Source organism: Phycodurus eques, chromosome 17 (assembly GCF_024500275.1).
Source record: "Phycodurus eques isolate BA_2022a chromosome 17, UOR_Pequ_1.1, whole genome shotgun sequence".
NCBI classification, from domain to species: domain Eukaryota; kingdom Metazoa; phylum Chordata; class Actinopteri; order Syngnathiformes; family Syngnathidae; genus Phycodurus; species Phycodurus eques.
Window position 1 is genome coordinate 6,301,653 of NC_084541.1, and position 19,920 is coordinate 6,321,572.

The window sequence follows — 19,920 nt, forward strand, 5'->3', positions numbered from 1 at the left end:
TCATTGTATTTCAGCATTGCAATTCCAAGAGTGAAACTAAATAAATATGAGTGAAACTAAATAAATATTTAATAAATGATACAAATTCATTCAACACAAGAAAATGCTTTTCAGCAGGCCAAATCCAACCTCATTCCCAGATTATTGGAGAGGGTAAAAAGTGGGTTTTCGTTAGCTGGAAGCTAAAATCATAAAAATAATAATAAATAAAATCATAAAATAGATTACTAAGTAGTGAAACTATATGTTTTGGAATTGAACTACAGAAATACAAGTTTTCTAATTCTAATTTGTTGAGATGCACCTGTATAGGCAGCGATGTGATCCAACCTTTCAGCTGCCACACAGAAACTAGTGAAACGCAATACTGTTCTGACAAAAACTGTCATAAAACTGCACTTAGAGCTGTTTAATTTAGACTATTTTCTATTTGTGTTTCTACTGTTTTGAGCTAAAATGCAATGAAATGCATTTCTTCAGCATTCACAACATTCCCGTCTGTGTCAAGTATTTAATTCAATTGTCCACTAAAATCTATTTAAATTTAAAATATTGTAATAATAATAATAATAATAATAATTCGTATAAATATTGTTATACAATTGAAATGTGGTTAATTGCGATTAATTCATTACAAAGGCTCTAATTAACATATATAGCCTATTACTAAGCTATTTATTATCATTCATTCATCTTCCGTTCCGCTTATCCTCACGCGGGTCACGGGGGTGCTGGAGCCTATCTCCGGGCAAGAGGCGGGTACACCCAATCGCAGGGCAAATAGAAACAAACAACCATTCGCACTCACATTCATCCCTACGGGCAATTTAGAGTCTTCAATTAACCTACCACGCATGTTTTTGGGATGTGGGAGGAAACCGGAGTACCCGGAGAAAACCCACGCAGGCACAGGGAGGTTTTCTCCGGGCACTCCGGAGAAAACTGATGGGTAAGTCAAATCAAGGCATTGCGATTGTACAAATTAATATTAATGCTTCAATAAATCAATCACAGCATTATTAAAACTTCGCACTAACACTGCAACAATCCAGAATGTCAAATGAAACATTTTAAAAAGGCGGCAGTCCCCAAGCTTTTTTTGTGCCACTGACAGTTTACATGTGAAGACATATTTTGAAGAACTGGCACAGAAGCAAAAACAAATGATTTAAAATATCACTCACAATAATGCTTCAACGACTCGGTCTAATTTTATCCACATGATCGACTGGCTCCAAAGAATTAAGCATGTATGTTTTGTTGTGGCTATTTCAGTTGTGTTTTTACTGTATTTTAAGACGTACTTATATTTTGCAAGTCACTGTGCTACCAGTCTAATTTTTGGTTAGATATTTGCAGTCACTTGTAACACGTATGTGCAGTGTCATGGTGTTTTAGTGTAACAATACTTTTTATTGGTTTGCTGTCCTAAATCTTTATTAAGGAAATGTGTTTTGTTAGCTTTTATGGTACAAATAAAGCTGTTATGTGATCAGATAATGTGCTTAAGGGCGGCTCGTAGATATTAATTGTATATGTGTGTTTTGTGCATTTCTATTCCTTCCTATATCTACTGCATTATAAAATAGTAACAGAAAAACTAAATGATGGAGTGAATGTAATGACTTTTGGTAGGACAAAAACAGTATAACACAAAATAACTATCTTTGGTGGTATTAAAGCATACTGCGGCCCACCTGGTCTTTGCCCTGCAGCAGATGGGCTGTGAGAGGTTAAGTCTCCAGAACCAACTACCATTCCCACTGTGTTGGCTCAAAACCTAATACCAAATATACACACAAATACGCAATGCAGTTCCTCCTCAGTTCCCCTCACTATTTCCAAGTGATAGGCTGGGGAGTGATGCGACACCATGCCATCCTTTGCTTTCACCGGTGCCACACTGAGCCTCTTGGCAGCTGCAAGATGGTTGATATGCTGGTGGCCTTATTTCCGACCTCATTGATGCCTTGCTGGCAATAGTTTGTCTTTTGGCACTGAGTACTGGTTGTTCTTTATAACCTCTCATGGTAGACTGAATCAACAAAAGAATGTTTGTAGAATTTGTGTGGGTGAGCAGGAGCCAGGCAGACCAAAACAAAGTGATTCACTATACCTCCAACTTCTCTGGAAGCCAATACCCTGTTTGGATAACTATAGATGGCCCAGTGGGTCATTGACAAGCTTAAAAACGTTGTCTGAACACACTGCATGGAATCCATACATGTATAAATCAATGGGCATGGATTTTGGGGACGACTTAAATTATTAGATTTGGCACAAAATGTTAAATATATGCGAAGCTATAAGGTGTTTAAAATGATTACCATATATAATTAGGGCTCCAGCCAGGAAATATTTTTGGAATCAAGTAATCTATCAATTATCACAATGATTATTCATGTAATCGGATAAAATTTGATTTTACATTATTAAACACAAGAAATGTACACGTGAGGTGCAGGTATTATTTTTGTCCAGTGGGGGTCGCAATCATCACGTTCTACTGTTGTATCTGTGACTTTTGAGTGTGTCTGACTCAAAAAGGTGGGGTCTGACCTGGTGAGTGACGTCAGCTTCAGTGAACGAGATTGTAGTTGACTGGCTGATATCTGGCTAACATGTTAGCCAGTTTGTGTGTTGAGTTACTTGTGAATGAATGTACTTATTACTCGTTTGTTTTCTTTCCATTTGTCCAATAAAGCGATTGAAAGTGCACGGGCGGCACTGTCTATTTTTTACTACATGCGGGGGGCATTACAATAAGCATTCTAACTAGCGATGGTCGGCTTAATTAGCGCTTTAGTCGTGTCTGAATTTATAATGCATATATATTACAGTTTTTGTTGTTGTTGTTGTTCGGTTGCTGGTCCATGTGAACAAGGATCGTTTTAACATTTTTTTTGTACTGAAACAATTTAAAAATGCAAAGAAAAAAATATTCCCACATTTACTAGATTATTTTCAATGACAATAATAATAATAGTGAATAGCGATTTCCGAGGAAAACACGTGATTGGCGTTCGTTTATCAATGCCTTTTATTGCCGATCACAAAAACCGATCACCCACAGCTTGTACTTTACAGCCTGCAGCCTGTAGAGAATGTGTGCTGTGTAGTGCATGTCTGGGCAATAAACCAAATGCGAGCGTGCTTTAAGTTAAGTTTATTGACATCCCAGTTGAAGTTCACTATAAAACTAAGTGCACAACAAAAAGAATGATCCTCATTTTATATTTAAATACACGAAGACACATCATTTTAGAAATCGGCAACAGTCAATGGTAAACTCTCTTGACGGGGTAGCAAATAGTAGTATTAGTATTAATTGTAATAGTATTTGATCACAGGAGGGATTTACCTTCAAATAACAAATATTTAAACACAAACACCGTAGTAACACATACAGACAGGTAATATAAGAATACCGACAGGCATATATTCTTTCTAATTTGTGAAAAACGAGTTTGCCTGCGTGGGTTTTCTCCGAATACTCCAGTTTCCTCCCACATCCCCAAAACATGCACGGTAGGTTGATTGAAGACTCTAAATTGCCCGTAGGTGTGAATGTGGGTGCGAATGGTTGTTTGTCTATATGTGACCTGCGACTGGCTGGCGACCAGTTCAGGGTGTACCCCGCCTCTCGCCCAAAGCCGGCTGGGATCGTCTCCAGCACACCCGCGACCCTAGTAAGGATAATTGGTACAGAAAATGCATATTTTAATTAGACTTAATTTGTTCGGTCTGTCTCTATGCCTCACTGGCATAAATAGAGGAACAAAGATACATTATTTATTGTAAATATAATTATTTGAGCAATTAAGTACACAAGTATATACAGTAAATAAACAGGTCATTTAAACAGACACATTCCTCCATCTTGTGATCGGATCGGTTATCGTTTTTTTATACTCGCTGATCAGTGATCGGCCCCACAAATCCTGATCGTCTAACACCTAATTTTAATATATTATAATATTTTACCGGTTAGTAATTTATCTTCTAATTGTTCTTTTAACCTCTACTTAAAGTTGAGTTTTGGTAATTGATAAATACAAAGTTTACTAACACGTGTATGTGTTCACTGTGAGGGGTTAAATGCAGAGAACAAATGTCGTGTACATGCATGCATGTTCATGACAATAAAAGGTGATTCTTCTTCTTCTTCTTGAAATAAATGAATAATTATGTTTATTAATCTTGATTTCAATATCAATCAAAATAATGGAGCGCCTCCTCCCCATTTCACACTGCACTGCCCAGGTGCGCAGCAGCTGCAAAGCTAACCCAAAAAAAACATGTCAGATCATATAGCCAACAGCACTCACCATACATAAATTGAAAAATTTACAGCCAATCCATATGATTGGTATCGGCAGTGATTGGCAGCTCTCACTCATGGATGATCAGTATCAAAACCGGCATAATAAAACTCTGATCGGAGCACAAATAATTGTCGCGTAAACATATTCGGATGCTTCTGCAAGCCAACATCGTTCTACAGTTTCTTTAAAATACTGGTGGTTAGAGAAAGACAAATAAATATCATCCCAGTATGTGTGCCATTTAGGCCATTAGCTGACCTACTGGCACAAACATAATATCAAAAGTAGCTTTTGGGTGGTAAATCTGACATTTAAAAAAGAACTAACATCTGCTCCAAAGAGGCTGCCAATGAGCAGTGACCCTTTCTCTTCCTCCTTGTAAGAAAACTTTTCAGCTACCCAGCGGCAAAAGCTATTGTATGTTTTTTTTCCCCCCAAAGAAAAAACTGTCTACCATGTACTTTCATGAGCAAGTCGGATCACAGAGTCACGGACACACCATGACAGAGGTCGCACTCTGGAGTAGGATAAGATACTGTATATAGACAGAAAATATTATAAGCCTACAGAAGAGTATGGGGGGTAGGGTTGGGTCCCCAGATTGCAAGCTGCCAAGATGTGATACCAAGGTCACGGGGGTAAACCGAGTGATGGTGATGATAAGAGACCAGAATGAAAACTGCCTCTTGTCTCCCCTGCTTTTACAGGCTAAGATAACGTTGTTACGTGTGGAATCTAACTGTAAAGTCACTGTTTCCATGAGATGTTAGTTCACTCATCATTATGAAAAAAATACTGATTTGTGTGAGGAGTACATGAACACATATTTACACCAGAGCACTCACTCACTATGAAGTGAAAAAAAGACACTTACTTGCCACTTCCAGTGACGCATTACGACTGACTGCCTCACCCAGGTAGTTGCGTGCCACGCACACATAGACCCCTTCATCGGGTTTGCTCCGCCGACCATGTACAATTCGTAGGAAGAAGAGGGAACCACTGGGTAAGAGCATCCTGTGAGAGCGAGGGTCTTCGCGGTCCGTCTCGACTCGCTCGCCATCTTTGTACCATTCCACCATGGGAGTCGGCCGCCCCTCTGCTTTACAGTTGAGTGTAGCTGGCTCCCCCTTGGACACAATCAAATCAGATGGATGTTCAACAATTCGTGGACCAGCATCCTCTACCCTGGGTCGAGATCCTGGAGCAAGAAAAGAAAAATGGAGGGGAAAAAAGCATTTGACTAAGAAAGCTGTTTCTGATGTACAGTATTTTAGACAAGAGAAAGTTTCATTCCATGAAGCTCCCAGGTTAACAAACAATTCAAATGCAAATAGTAGATCAGCACTTATTTTGTTTATTGAGATTTATTTTAAATTCCTTAATAACCTTAAAAATGGAGTGGTGACAAAAAAATAGATTACTGAAAGATTCAGAATGCAGTATATGTATGCTATCTACAAAACCAAAGATTTCAGACTGCTGCCTAGCCATTTCAGACAAGACTACCATTTTGTAGACAAAAAACTCCTTTCTATTTAGGCATTGTATAAAAAAAAAAAAAATCCATCCATTTTCTGAGCCGCTTATCCTCACAAGGGTTGCGGGAGTGCTGGAGCCTGTCCCAGCAATCATCGGGCAGGAGGCACGAGGCAGTACACCCTGAACTGGTTGCCAGCCAATCGCAGGACACATATAAACAAACAACCATTCGCGCTCACATTCACACCTACGAGCAACTTAGAGTCTTCAGTGAAACTAACATGCATGTTTTGGGGATGTGGGAGAAAACAGGAGTGCCGGGAGAAAACCTACGCAGGCACGGGGAGAACATGCAAACTCCACACAGGCGGGGCCGGGGATTGAACCCCGGTCCTCAGAACTGTGAGGCAGTTTATTACTTATTGGGAAGTAGAATGATGTTATTGAAAAGCTGATGGGAAAGTCAGGTGATGACTGATTCGGTCACCTGTGTTCTTCCATCACAGTCTGGTTTGGTGCTGCTACAAAAAAAGGACTGCAACGGACAATCAAAACTGCTGAAAGCATTCTCGGTACCCCCCCCCTACCCACCCTTGAGGACTTGCACGCTGCCAGAACTAAGACAAGAGCGTGCAAAATCCTCTCGGACCCTCCGCATCCCGGTCACCAGCTCTTCCAGCTCCTTCCCTCAGATAGGCGCTACCGATCAACGCAAACTAGAACTAGCAGACATTCCAACAGCTTCTTCCCTCTTGCGATCAACTTCTTAAACACCTAACCTACAATTCCATTACAACATGCTGGCAATTTTTGGACTTGAGTTCGTTGTCACATTTCTGTGGGGCCAATTATACATTACTCGTGCACTCACTGTAGTTGTCTCGCCATGCTGCACTATTTGCATATACTGGCCACTCATGCCAGAGTAGCATCTGCTCCATTTGCACACTGATTGGGGAGTATCTGCAACATTTGCACAACCAACATTGTCCCAGATTATCGCACTACTCGTCACTTTAAACCGCATACGCTCCTTGAAGTCTCGGCGCCCTTTCCACAATGTTCATTGCACCGGACTATTGCAATATTAGTCATTCGAACTGCTCTAAGTGCTAGAGGACTCTGCATCCTTTTACACAACTGTCAAAAAAAAAATGTACCGGCATTACCAGATAACTAGCAACCCTTTACTGCTCAGTGACTGCTTTTTTTGTCAATGTCTTCATGTCTCCAAAGTGTTCTCTGTCAATTGACTGTCTGTTGTCATACTCGAGCGGCTCCACCTACCGGAGACAAATTCCTTGTGTGTTTTTGGACATACTTGGCAAATAAAGATGATTCTAATTCTGAGGTGGACTATGTCCAATCCAGATATTTGTATTTCTTTTATTTGCAGTATCGTTTATCCATGTAATCCCTCAACAGGAAATTTATACTCGTCTCTATGTTTTGTGTTGCACTACACACCGAGAACCAGATCACACAAATGCAAGGAGAGATGACACCATGAAGGGGCACACAAAACAGTACTGCACCGCTGAGGGGTTAATTGGGTAGGGGATAGTGTCTTGCTCAAGGGCACATTGACAGTAGTCAGGAAACAAATTAGCATCTCGCCAACACCTACTTGACTTTTTTGTTTTTGTCTGCAGTGGAACTTTAACCGTGAACCTCTGAGTCACTGCCGCCCCATGTGATGAATTTGTACTATTCTTTATTGTGTAATACAGTATCATATCATTGAAAATCGATGTGTTGTGGTCACTCAAACACTAAATCATGGATACATCAATCCAATAATGTAATCAATAATAACTTAAACAAGAACAAATCATTTCCTGACCTGCAGCAACACTGCATTACCTTCCAGTTTCACCTTCAATCAAATAAAAGTTTCAAAAGGGCCTAGTTAGACTGCAGTAGGAATGAGCAATTTTCTTTCCCTTCTGGCTTTACCCTACTCAGGGGTTGCTACTGTGGATCATCCTCTTCCATATCTAGTTGTCTGGAATTAAATTAAAATCTAAGTAGGAATAAGCATGCGGCAAAAAGAATAAGTTGACCCATTTAAACTTTAGCAGGGTAAGTATCCACTGTGCTAAATGTGTATCATACAGTTTTTCAGTAAATTCAAAAATGAAAACGGGCACTTTTTTTTATAGTCTTTTCTCCCTTGGGGTCTCTGAGCATTAGATTGGGAGCATAATAGCTTTTATGCAGCATCTGTATCATGGCTGGCTGGTCTGGGAGTGTGCAAGGGGGTGGGGGGGGGGGCGTCAGCAGGACAGAGCCTTTGAGAGCTGACTCATAAATTCTACAGTTAGAACAAGCCATGTGGAAATGTAAAGTCTCTTTTAAAAGGGAAAAGACCACCATGAGTGTGTGAGATAAATATCATTGAGAATGTTTGAATAGAAACCACTGAACATCGGTTTTTCAAGCTATCCCAAGACATTTCAACTTGAAAAGAGCTAACTTGGCAGAAAATCTTCAGTTAATCAGATACCGTGAGGTAAAATGAAGTGAACTAACATTATATTTCAATGTCTAGTGAGGCTATTTTAATACAATAAAGGCCACAATATACGTTTCTTTGCATACATGTCTACAGTACAGTGCAGCCGCAGACTTGGCGTGAATATGCTGGATAAAGTATTGACAACTATAGCCACTATAGCCTGTTTTGTTCATTAATTCCCAGTTGCCTAGCTCAAAGTGAGGGTAAATATACTGAGCCAGTCAGGATGGAAAGAACAAACTCAAATCCATTTCCTCGGACAGCTGGAGTCTGCAAAGTATAAGGAGTTGCCTTGACAGTGGCGTATAAAAGGAAAGACTGGACTCTCTAAGGACCTATTAAGTTCTGCCGAATGTGGACGCCAACAGAAAGCCAGCAAGTCTCATAGCTACACGATAGCTAATCAAACCTCAGGGGTACTGGGAGAGTTAGACAAGAGTGATGTGAGAAGAAAAGATCAAATACCGCTTAAAATGCAATGCCAAAAGCTGTTAACCCTTGCCTGATAGATGTACGCATATCCATGGAAGGCTGCTTGCATCAGGCATCAGCAATGTTCCCAATTTTATCATTATTATTTAACATTTACAAGACAAGATGAATGGAGTTGCATTGAGGTGCACGGTCGAGGTACAACCGCAAATGACAGGAGAAGAAAAAAAAATTAAAGGATGACACAGTGGCATGTGTTAAGGAAGAGTATGGAGGAGTAAAGTGATCTTGCAGGCCTTCAGTGACACTTTATAAGAAACATCTTGCTGAAAACTCCGGCTTTCTCCCAAAGATGGCTGGAATAGGCTCCAGCACATCCACGACCCTAGTGAGGATAAGCAGTACGGAGCCAGGTCGGGTAATGGTTTGCTCCAGCACGGCGATGCTCTTCTCGTCAGGAACTGTTGGATGCTCAGAGCACTGTAAGCAGGCGCATTGTCGTGCTGAAGCAGCCTTGAGTTGTCCTGTCACAGCTCTCACCTCTTGCGCACTCAACAAAGCAAACAGCGCAGGATCTTTCTAAACTATGGCTATGGTTTGAAATTTATCTTTTGCGTCAGCAGTTGCGGATCTTTTCTGACTTTATGACTGAATATACAAACGCAGATGTGAAAATACTGAGATCATGTGAATCATAAATTGAATCCTGGAAAGCAAATAAATCTCAGTACAGATCCATCCACCTACATAGCCATTGACTTCTTTAATGCACTCAGCGCTAAACGAATTCTACCAGCTCATAGAGAAAATAGTAAACAATATGCGTCATCATCACAAACAATCAAAAAGATTCCATTCAATATGGCCCTGCAGGGAAAATGACATAAAACAGGGCTTTTTAGGGCTGTATGCTATATGCAAATGGACAATATTTAACATCGCTCCCTCCATGATTCATTGTAACCTTGATTTTCTGATCTACACTCACCATGACCAATTTTATTTTTATACAGAAGCTCTGATGTATCGGAGAGGAAAAAGCATGATAAGCAAATTCCCAAGAAAACGACAACTACGCCAAACTTATGGTATTAAATTTATTCAGTGCAAGAAAATCTAACAAAAAATGCTTATTTTGCAAACCTACCGGAAAGGGAAGGATTGGTCACAAAACATACCACAGCTTTCTCATTCCACACTCATCTACAATTCCTTTTCATGAGTTGCATCTTCAACTTTGGTTGTTTTACAGCTTTACTGGCTCCCCAAAAGCCAAAAGCCTCCAAGTTTCCCCAAAGACATTGATTTGCAAATGCATATTCAAAGTTAAATTGGCAGCAGTGAGGGAGGCACGCTTGGATGCTTTCGCCAAAGCCTCCTAGTCCTTGACCCTGCAGGCATGACAAATGAGGCCCTTACATAAGAATACAAGCCACCAGCCCTAAAGAGGCAACCTCTTTATGATCAAGTGGGTGTTGATGCTAGGCATCTAAATGGGCAGGGTCAACTTTGCAAAAGGAAATTGTGTGTTTATTATTCGTCTCTTGAGGGCCATCAACAGTTTCGTGATCAAAGACGGAGGTTGCTTCTTTTTGGCTACGTTTGAAAAGATTGGGAAGCTCATGGAAATGAAGTGCAGCAATTCACTCCTCCTTTTATTTTAACACTTTGACTTTGAAATGCACGGTTCACGAGTAGGAATAATTAGGCACTCATGATCAGTCACTGCCGACCAGTCCAGGGTGTACCCCATCCATTGCCCAAATTCAATAGGCGCCATCTCTCCTGCCACCCTAATGAGGATAAACGGTACAGAAAATGGATGGATGGCTTTTAACATTCTCAAAATGTTGCAAAATAATCACCATCGATTTAAGTATAAAGATTGACACCCTTCATTCACAAGTTGTGCCAAAATGTGCCAGTTGTTCAGTTAAACCACTCAATACAGTTTGCATGTTTGATCGAAAAGGTTGAATTGTGGGGTGAAATCTCTAGAAAAGGTTGTTGAGAAAAGGTTTTCTACGGCTACAAGATAATTTAGTGAAGCAATACGTATCTGTATCCGTTACATGGCAGGCATCATGTGCCCTCTCACTGTGAGGTAAAACTCTACAAGGTAGCCACAAGGCTAGCAGAACTGATGGCTTATCACTATAAACTGCAGGGAAATTGCTTTGGCTTCCTCTCTTCTAAAAATGCATTGTTTACATGGTAAAAAGATTCCAGAAGCCAGACAAAGTTACAATGTTAGTGAATGTAGTAGATTTAGCATTGATTGATCGACAGATCGAAACAATATCAAAATAATAATAATAATAAAAAGACTAGTGAAATGAAATTCTGAAGAGATGTGTTTTGAATTTGGCTTTGAAGATGATAATAAAGAGTCTATATTGCGCTGGTCATGGGATAGTGAGTTCCAGAGGAGGGGAGCAGAGCAACTGAATGCCCCCACAGTAGTAACATTCTACATGCACCTAAATGTTAAACATGCTGTGAGCAAAAATCGAGCATTATCAATTAAATACGTGGGTCCTAATTGCTTTGGAACAGTTCTAAAATAAGCATCTCCCTTTATGAAATCCCACGTAGCTGTCAATCACCAAGCAGTGCTGCAAGAGATAACGAGCTAAGGAGGCACTAACTGCTTCTGGTCCCTGGCTGCTTTTTTGTGTGTCAACACTTGAGTAAGATAATAAAAGCTATGTACCTGCCACAGCTCTAAAGTCACCTATTAAATCATGACGGTAGCTGTCAAAAGCCATCACTAGAGTATCTCTTTGATGTGTCAGTGCCTCTAAATTCATTTGTTATCAGATGGAATATTTTTTCCTATTTTGAGCATTCAAGTGCCCCAATCTACAGTGGCCGAGACACAACAATTGCAAACGCCGTAAGACGACATTAATACGTAATGGAAATGCCAACGCCACAACACAACAAATTAAAATCACAACACAGCGACATTAAGGTACAACAAAAGTGAGCATCAGGACTCCCTCCGTCTTGGTTACAAGGAACTCATATTGACAAGGGCCCAATAGGCTTCCCTTTATATTTAAGAAGGAAATATCTATGATTACATTATCCTTGTGAAATTAAAGTTGGGACAAGAAATACCTCACTGTACCCATATCATTAAACACAAAACAAAGACATTTCAAAATCTTAAACGATATCCAGTCATTCATTCATTTTCCGTACCACTTGTCCTCACTAGGGTCACAGGCGTGCTGGAGCCTACACCCTGAACTGGTCGCCAGACAATCGCAGGGCACACAGAGACAAACAACGATTCACACTCACATTCACACCTGCGGGTAATTGAGAGTCTTCAATTAACCTACCATGTATGTTTTTGGGATGTGGGAGGAAGCCGGAGCACCTGGAGAAAACCCACGCAGGCACAGGGAAAACATGCAAACTCCACACAGGCGAGGCCGGATTTGAACCCGGGTCCTCAGAACAGTGAGGCGGATGTGCTCACCAGTTGTCCACCGTGGATTCTCTTAAACGATATCTATCCTTGAAATGACTTGGATTCAAAGGTTGAAGAAAAAAAAAGTGACTGAGGTGAAGTTATAATGAATAAAGTTGAAAAATTAAGTGAGAGTAAGCTATTTCGGAAAGTAAGCACTTTTGGATTGTCACAAATTATTAATATTCCAACTTCGTTCATTAAAACTTGTGCAACTTCTCGACTTAGTCACTTGGTCTGTCGACAAAAGGAGTTTCCGGTAACCTGGATCAATTATACAGTTGGTGGGAGTACCACGGTCAATTCCGTTGTACCTGAATGTCGTTCTGTTGTGGCTTCAATGTGTTGTGTTGTGGCGTTTGCAATTGTGGAGACTTGTCTCGCCCACCGTATCTTGGGGCACTTGAATGCTCCATCCAACTTCACAAGAATATCACAAGGATGACAACTGCTGTTATCGGCTTTCCTTTATTACTCAGCTCAGCAGATACGATAGATAGATAGATAGATAGATAGATAGATAGATAGATAGATAGATAGATAGATAGATAGATAGATAGATAGATAGATAGATAGATAGATAGATAGATAGATAGATAGATAGATAGATAGATAGATAGATAGAGGGAAATGAACTTGGTTTGATTGAAAATCTAACTTTCTGAAAACTATGTGCCTCTTTAGATAAGTGATCAGAGTGAAAAAAGCAAGACAAAAGCACATTGTTGGCAGCAAATGGCAAATACAGTAGAACTTAAAATACAAGATACAGATAGAACCTACAAGTTCTATTCAAGTATGATTTTCACATTAGCTATACTTAATGAACAAACTAGTCATACATATTTGGAACAACCATGTGCCTTTTAAATCTTAGACCTTGTTTTTGTTTTTGTTAATGAGTTTGTCTTTATTCCATACTTATTGGTAAATAGTTCTGCACAAAATTGGACAACCAAGCACATTCACTCGGGAAGGATTCAATTTCTCATTGAATTGAATGTATTAGGCTAAATTAGTTACCATGTGTTTAACAAATTTAATGATTATGTGTGACATGTTTGTGATTACAAAGTGTAATTTGGTTGTGTATTAATGATAATAGGCTACTCAGATTATCGGTGTTACTCGAAAATAGGTTACAGCAAATCGAGGGATCATGAAACAGCGAATACATTCTGATTCTCATGAAAGTATAAGTGAGATGATAATGCAGTACCTATCTCAAGAGTCTTGGGTTAGTTCTCCAACATATATACGAAAACAACAACATAGGAGAGACTGGAATATTGGCTGAGGCTTTTTGCCACCAAAGAGGATGTACGATCCAACTTTTTTTCGAGATAATTGAAAGTTTGAATTTACTCATTATTATTATTTTGAACACACTCAGAATTCATTCATACAGTAGGCTTAGTTGTATTTTCAAAACTTTAACCTAAGACAATGAAGACCCTCTAATTCAATAACGTATGAATTACCCTTTGATGCTATGGATGCAACACGACACAACCATCTATGGATTCAGTATTTAGGAGGACTTTGTTCAGCCGTAAAATAACTTCCATATGAGGGAAGATCTGCACTGTGGCGTTAAGTGCTCCTTATCAGAGTCATAATTCAGAGGGCCCTGGCTCAGTTGGCTCCATGTCTATTTCAGTAATAAGGCTGGCAATGGAGAGGACTGCCCACCTAAAACCACTGAAACTAATTCCTTAGGCAGTCCATCTGTCTACAGCCTGAGGTGGGGAACTCATGCTTATCGTGTCAGGCCCCTCAGGCTGTCACACTTGAGACCTTTATAGCTGACTTGTCCTGTCAGCACCCGCTGCTAAATAGAGTCCTTGTGCAGCTGAGATCCCTTTCTTCAAAGTAAATTGTGAAGTTTCATCACATATATATTAATAGTGCATTACAAGCCACTGTCAAGAGGAAAATTAATACAGAGCAAAGTTCTGTTACTTTGGATATACAGTAATTGGTACTTGACCATTGAAGGAAATCAACTGAAATGCTGAATTTTTGAAAATCTATTAAAACGACTAAATTTAGCAAGCCAAAAGCAACCTGGAAAAAAAACAACCTGTCAGAAAATAGGTCGCTATGCTTCAAACAGCAATTTCAATGTACAACGCCAATTCCAATGAAGTTGGGACGTTGTGTTAGACATAAATAAAAACAGAATACAATGATTTGCAAATCATGTTCGACCTATATTTAATTGAATACACTACATAGACAAGATATTTAATGTTCAAACTGATAAACGTTATTATTTTTAGCAAAGAAATCATTAACATAAGAATTTATGGCTGCAACACGTTCCAAAAAAGCTGGGACAGAGTCATGTTTACCAATGTGTTACATCACCTTTTTTTTTAAACAACATTCAATAAACGTTAGGGAACTGAGGACACTAATTGTTGAAATTTTGTAGGTGGAATTCTTTCCCATACTTGCTTGATGTACAGCTTCAGCTGTTCAACAGTCCGGGGTCTCGGTTGTCGTATTTTACGCTTCATAATACGCCACACATTTTCAATGGGAGACAGGTCTGGACTGCAGGCAGGCCAGTCGAGTACCCGCACTCTTTTACTTCGAAGCCACGCTGTTGTAACACGTGCACAATGTGGTTTGGCATTGTCTTGCTGAAATAAGGAGGGGCGTCCATGAAAAAGACGTTGCTTGGATGGCAGCATATGTTTCTCCAAAACCTGTATGTACCTTTCAGCATTAATGGTGCCTTCACAGATATGTAAGTTACCCATGCCATTGGCACTAACACAGCCCCATACCATCACAGATGCTGGCTTTTGAACTTTGGATCCATAACAGTCCGGATGATTCTTGTCCTCTTTGGCCCGGAGGACATGACGTCCACAATTTCCCAAAACAATTTGAAATGTGGACTCGTCCGACCACAGAACACTTTTCCACTTTGCATCAGTCCATCTGAGATGAGCTCGGGCCCAGAGAAGCCGGCGGCGTTTCTGGGTGTTGTTGATAAATGGCTTTTGCTTTCCTAGTAGAGTTTCAAGTTGCACTTATGGATGTAGCGCCGAACTGTATTTACTGATATTGGTTTTCTGAAGTGTTCCTGAGCCCATGTGGTGGTATCCTTTACACATTGATGTCGGTTTTTGATGCAGTGCCGCCTGAGGGATCGACGGTCACGGGCATTCAATGTTGGTTTTCAGCCTTGCCGCTTACATGCAGTGATCTCTCCAGATTCTCTGAACCTTTTGATGATATTATGGACCGTAGATGTTGAAATCCCTAAATTCCTTGCAATTGTACGTTGAGGAACATTGTCCTAAAACTGTTCGACTATTTTCTAACGTACTTGTTCACAAAGAGGTGAACCTCACCCCATCTTTGCTTGTGAATGACTGAGCAAGCTGTTCACCTGTGGGGTGTTCCAAACAGGTGTTTGATGTGCATTCCTCAACTTTCTGTCTTTTTTGCCACATGTCCCAGCTTTTTTGGAAGGTGTTGCAGCCATAAAATTCTCAGTTAATGATTATTTGCTAAAAACAATAAGATTTATCAGTTTGAACATTAAATATCTTGTCTTTGTAGTGTATTTAATTAAATATAGGTTGAACATGATTTGCAAATCATTGTATTCTGTTTTTATTTATGTTTAGCACAACGTCCCAACTTCATTGGAATTGGGGTTGTATGATTACAACTCTGATTCAGTGATGGCAGGAAGAGGATGTTTTTTTTCTCTTTCCCATGTTCCTCAAAATGACTCTAAACAACCAGTTTTCAATATGCCAACAGTGGAAACATGATCAGAGGTTCATTTGTCATAACACCAAAAAGGTGGCATACCATTATATTCTACATTTGACTATGGCTTGTCGAATTTTGAAATTACACGATACATGTGCCTCTGCCTAAAAGGTGTGTGTGCGTGTGTGTGTGTGTGCGTGTGTGTGCGTGCGTCTGTGCGTGTGTGTGTGCGTGTGTGTGTGTGCCTGCGTGCATGGGTTTGGTATGTTTGATTTTTAGTTCGCTGGATAACTTTGTGGAGAGGTGGTGTGTGGACCAAGAACCTATTCAATCCATTTTGTTATTGATCCAGTTAAAGTAGAATCCAGGACTCAGGATAACACATTTGGAAAACAACACCTAAATCTTCAAAAAATGTAAGTCCAGTACAACAACAACACAAAAGCAGGATTTTTTTTTTTTTTTTTTTTCTGTGTAAAGGTGCACGTATCCTTGACAACATGCACAACAGGCCATGGGTTACAATAAATAAACACTTCACTGGAGAAACACCATCTTTAGCGCCACACAAAGCAATTCCATTGTCGCACAACTTGTCATTCAATAGAACATGCATGACTGAAAGGGAGAACAAAATGTGCTACAAACTGATGGCTGGCAGTAGATGTAGTTTTGATGCTGAATCAATGTTTGTGTAAAAGAGAGCGCTGGAATGGCTCTTCACACCACACGAAGCCAGGATCCCACACGCAAAGGATCTATAGAGTTCATACAGTCCCCTTTTATTATACATTTTAGATATCTTGTGTTCAGACATTTGTTTTTCCGGTTAAGAAATGTTCTCGTATGTTGCTGACAGTTTTGGCGGTCACTTCAGCCTTTGTTTCGCAAAGGGACCAAAAATACAAGACCGATATCTCTCCAATGTGCTTGCAAAGTCAGTCTAATGTTGGAAACGGCAAGGTTTCCTGACCAACCAGACTGCATCGCAGCTTTTAAATCAACCTTTACCTTGGGTTTTTGACTGGAAGCATGACTAAATAATGGAAGTCTAGCCTGTCACTTATATGTTGATAATGATTTGGGGGATTTTTAAAAGAGTCACTGATGGTGTAGTGCTACATTCGCTTGACTGCGGTGCGGGCAGCGTGGGGTCAATTCCCCCTCAGTGACGGTATAAATGTAAGTGCGAATGGTTGTCTGTGTCAATATGTGCCCTGCGACTTACTGGCGACCACTTCAGGGTGTAGTCCGCCTTTTGCCCAGAGTCAGCTTGGATAGGCTTCGGTGCGCCGTGACCCTGAACAGGATAAGGCGTATTGAGAATGGATGGATGGATGGATTTTCAAAAGCCCAACACTTGCATCCTAAATTAGAGGCGATAGAATGGGATTATCGCAATCAAATCCAAGCAACCACTTTTATCTTCTGACAAACTGTCCTTGGCTGATCATTTCATGCCACATCAACCTTGTCCACTGTAAGACACTGTGAATGACAGGTCCCTCCCTGAATGAGAAACCAAAGAAAAGCATATAAACAATAAACTGTCTTGTTGATCGTGCCGGTTTGACCACACTACACCCAAGGCACTTTACTCACTGAGCTGTATGCTTAGCCCCTAATTACAGTGTAGATATCAAGGTTTGGCGTGAGCTGTTTGATCTGGTTATTGGCTTGTTTGGGGTAGGGGAAAGGAAGTCGTCCCACGGTTATTTCAGTAAAGGGCATGGCAAACAAAGTGTGTTGATGGACATTGGGGAGAGCTGCCAGAGACTACCATGTTGACTGATGGTGACAGAGATGACTGAAAATCACACTCCTGATTTCAGTGTCACCTTCCTGGGCAAACAAACAGCTTCATGGTGACTGGCTCCACATGTAGGGGGAAGGCCCCTCTGACATCAAAAGGAGGATTGGAAACAAGGAAGTTTATCCTGTGGTATAAACCATTCTCTAGCATGAGTATAATAAAAAAAACAAAATCATCCTTATCAGGGTCACCATAGAAGACTATCCTACTGGGCAGCAGTAGTTCATCTGTAAGGACTTTGGAACACGAGGTTCAGTGTGATTCAAGCTGCCAGCCCAGGTTTTTGGAGCTAGTTGTTAGAGACTAGTCTGCATCCTGACTGCTATCAAGGTGCATTTGAGCAAGACTCTGAACCCCTAAAACGCAGCTACGAGGTGGAGTCAGTTTGCATACAGCATACTGTATATGAATCAGAGTCTGAATTGAATTTTATCTGTGGGAATCAAAAAGAAAATAACAAAACAATAAAACGATCCTGTTCCCTCAGCAGTCACTTTATGATTGTGGAAGGGTTTGTGGGTCCCTATGATCCCCAAAGCTATGTTGTCTGGGGCTAGTTTATACCCCTGTTACAGTCACGCGGGGCGAACAGGTCCAAGGTGAGGGACTAGACGAAGCATGGTGTAGAAACCCCCTATAATTACTCAAATTAATAGACACGGGTCACCAAGGTCCCCCTTTGGAGGAAGGCTTTGGAATGCCTCAGGATCCCCCCGGAAGAGCTTAACGAAGTGGCTGGGGAGAGGGAAGTGCCGCCTTTCCTGCTTAGGCGGCTGCTGCCACGACCCGACCCCAGATAAGCGGAAGAAAATGTATGGATGGATGGATGGATGGCTGGACGGACGGGAGTCCTAGACCCTGTGAGTTTGCACACATCATAAAAGCATACTTGCATTGACAAAAGGGCTTGAAGCAATTCATGATTTACACATTGGACTCATAAACACACATACATACACACACGCACACACCAAGTGTCAGTGCCTGCAGTGGCAATTTGAGAGGAGGTATACCGTAGATAATAGCACTCTACGCAAATGTGTCTAACCAACATTCTCCTTCAGATGCATTTTTATGATATACCAGAAGATGCTAAAAACTAGTCCATAAACTAACTTCTACTGACTTCAAACTAGTACCACTTAAATTGCAATGCACCAGCAAATAGAACAATTTGTCATTCAAATGTGGTATCTGTCTTAATACTAAGGCTTGAATACACATAATTAGCTTCAGGTAGAATTTATATGTTTATTATTGCAGTTGTAATTTGCTGCGGCGAAGAACTACACAGCATCATAGCAACTCCTAATATTGTTTATGCTCATGTAAATCTGAAGTACTCGAAAAAGACAGATAGGTATACATACATACACTTGCATATACAGTATGCCTACACAGTCCACTGCATATTCACAAGTCATTGGTAAAGACTGCACAACTGCGTCATCTCATAATGGGCCTAATAACAATAACATAGATAAATGAGCAAGACTGACTCCCACCGAAGTCAGATTTCAGTGGGGAGCAGATGCTGGACAGAATCTGCGCTCCCTTGGGCACGTCCCGAAGTAAAGCTGCACATGGGCTAATCGTATGTCTGATGCTTTAAGGCAGGGGTGTCAAACTCATTTTTGTAGTTATGGTTTCTCTTGGAGGGCCGTTATGGCTGTGAACCCATATCAATGTATGATCGCTTCATATTATTACATATACACAAATTGATGGACAGCTACTTTTCAAATCAGAAGGTAGTAAAAACTTTGTTCGACGACCTGTATTATTTAAATTATTTTAAAAAGAGCATCGGTAACAAACAAAATGTTTGCAATATCTGAATATTTATATATAGTGAAGGCAATTTGCAATTTTGGTATTTTAACTGGAAATATGAAGTCGATGCACATGATTTGGTTTCGCGGGCCACAGTTAATGATGTGGCGGGCCGAATCTGGCCCCCGGGCCACCTGTTTGACACCCGTGCTTTAAGGCCTTTTAAATAGCCTCATTGAGAAAGATTAGTCCTTTTTTTTATTTATTTTTTATTTTTATTTTGCACCAATAACACACATGACAATAGACCTAAACGGGTTCTATGTATATCCGCGCCCATAGTTTTCATATATATATG

The 19,920-nt window shown here is 40.4% G+C and overlaps 1 protein-coding gene across 5 annotated transcripts in view; it reads right to left on the reverse strand.

Moving 5' to 3' along the window:
• The window catches only part of robo3 (roundabout, axon guidance receptor, homolog 3 (Drosophila)), a 231,698-nt gene that overhangs the window by 123,386 nt on the left and 88,392 nt on the right, over nucleotides 1-19,920 (reverse strand). For all 5 annotated transcript variants that reach the window (XM_061702475.1, XM_061702473.1, XM_061702472.1 and 2 more), the window contains exon 2: nucleotides 5,200-5,526. In XM_061702475.1, coding sequence (XP_061558459.1) covers nucleotides 5,200-5,526 — 327 coding nt within the window. The remainder of the gene's footprint in view (nucleotides 1-5,199; nucleotides 5,527-19,920) is intronic.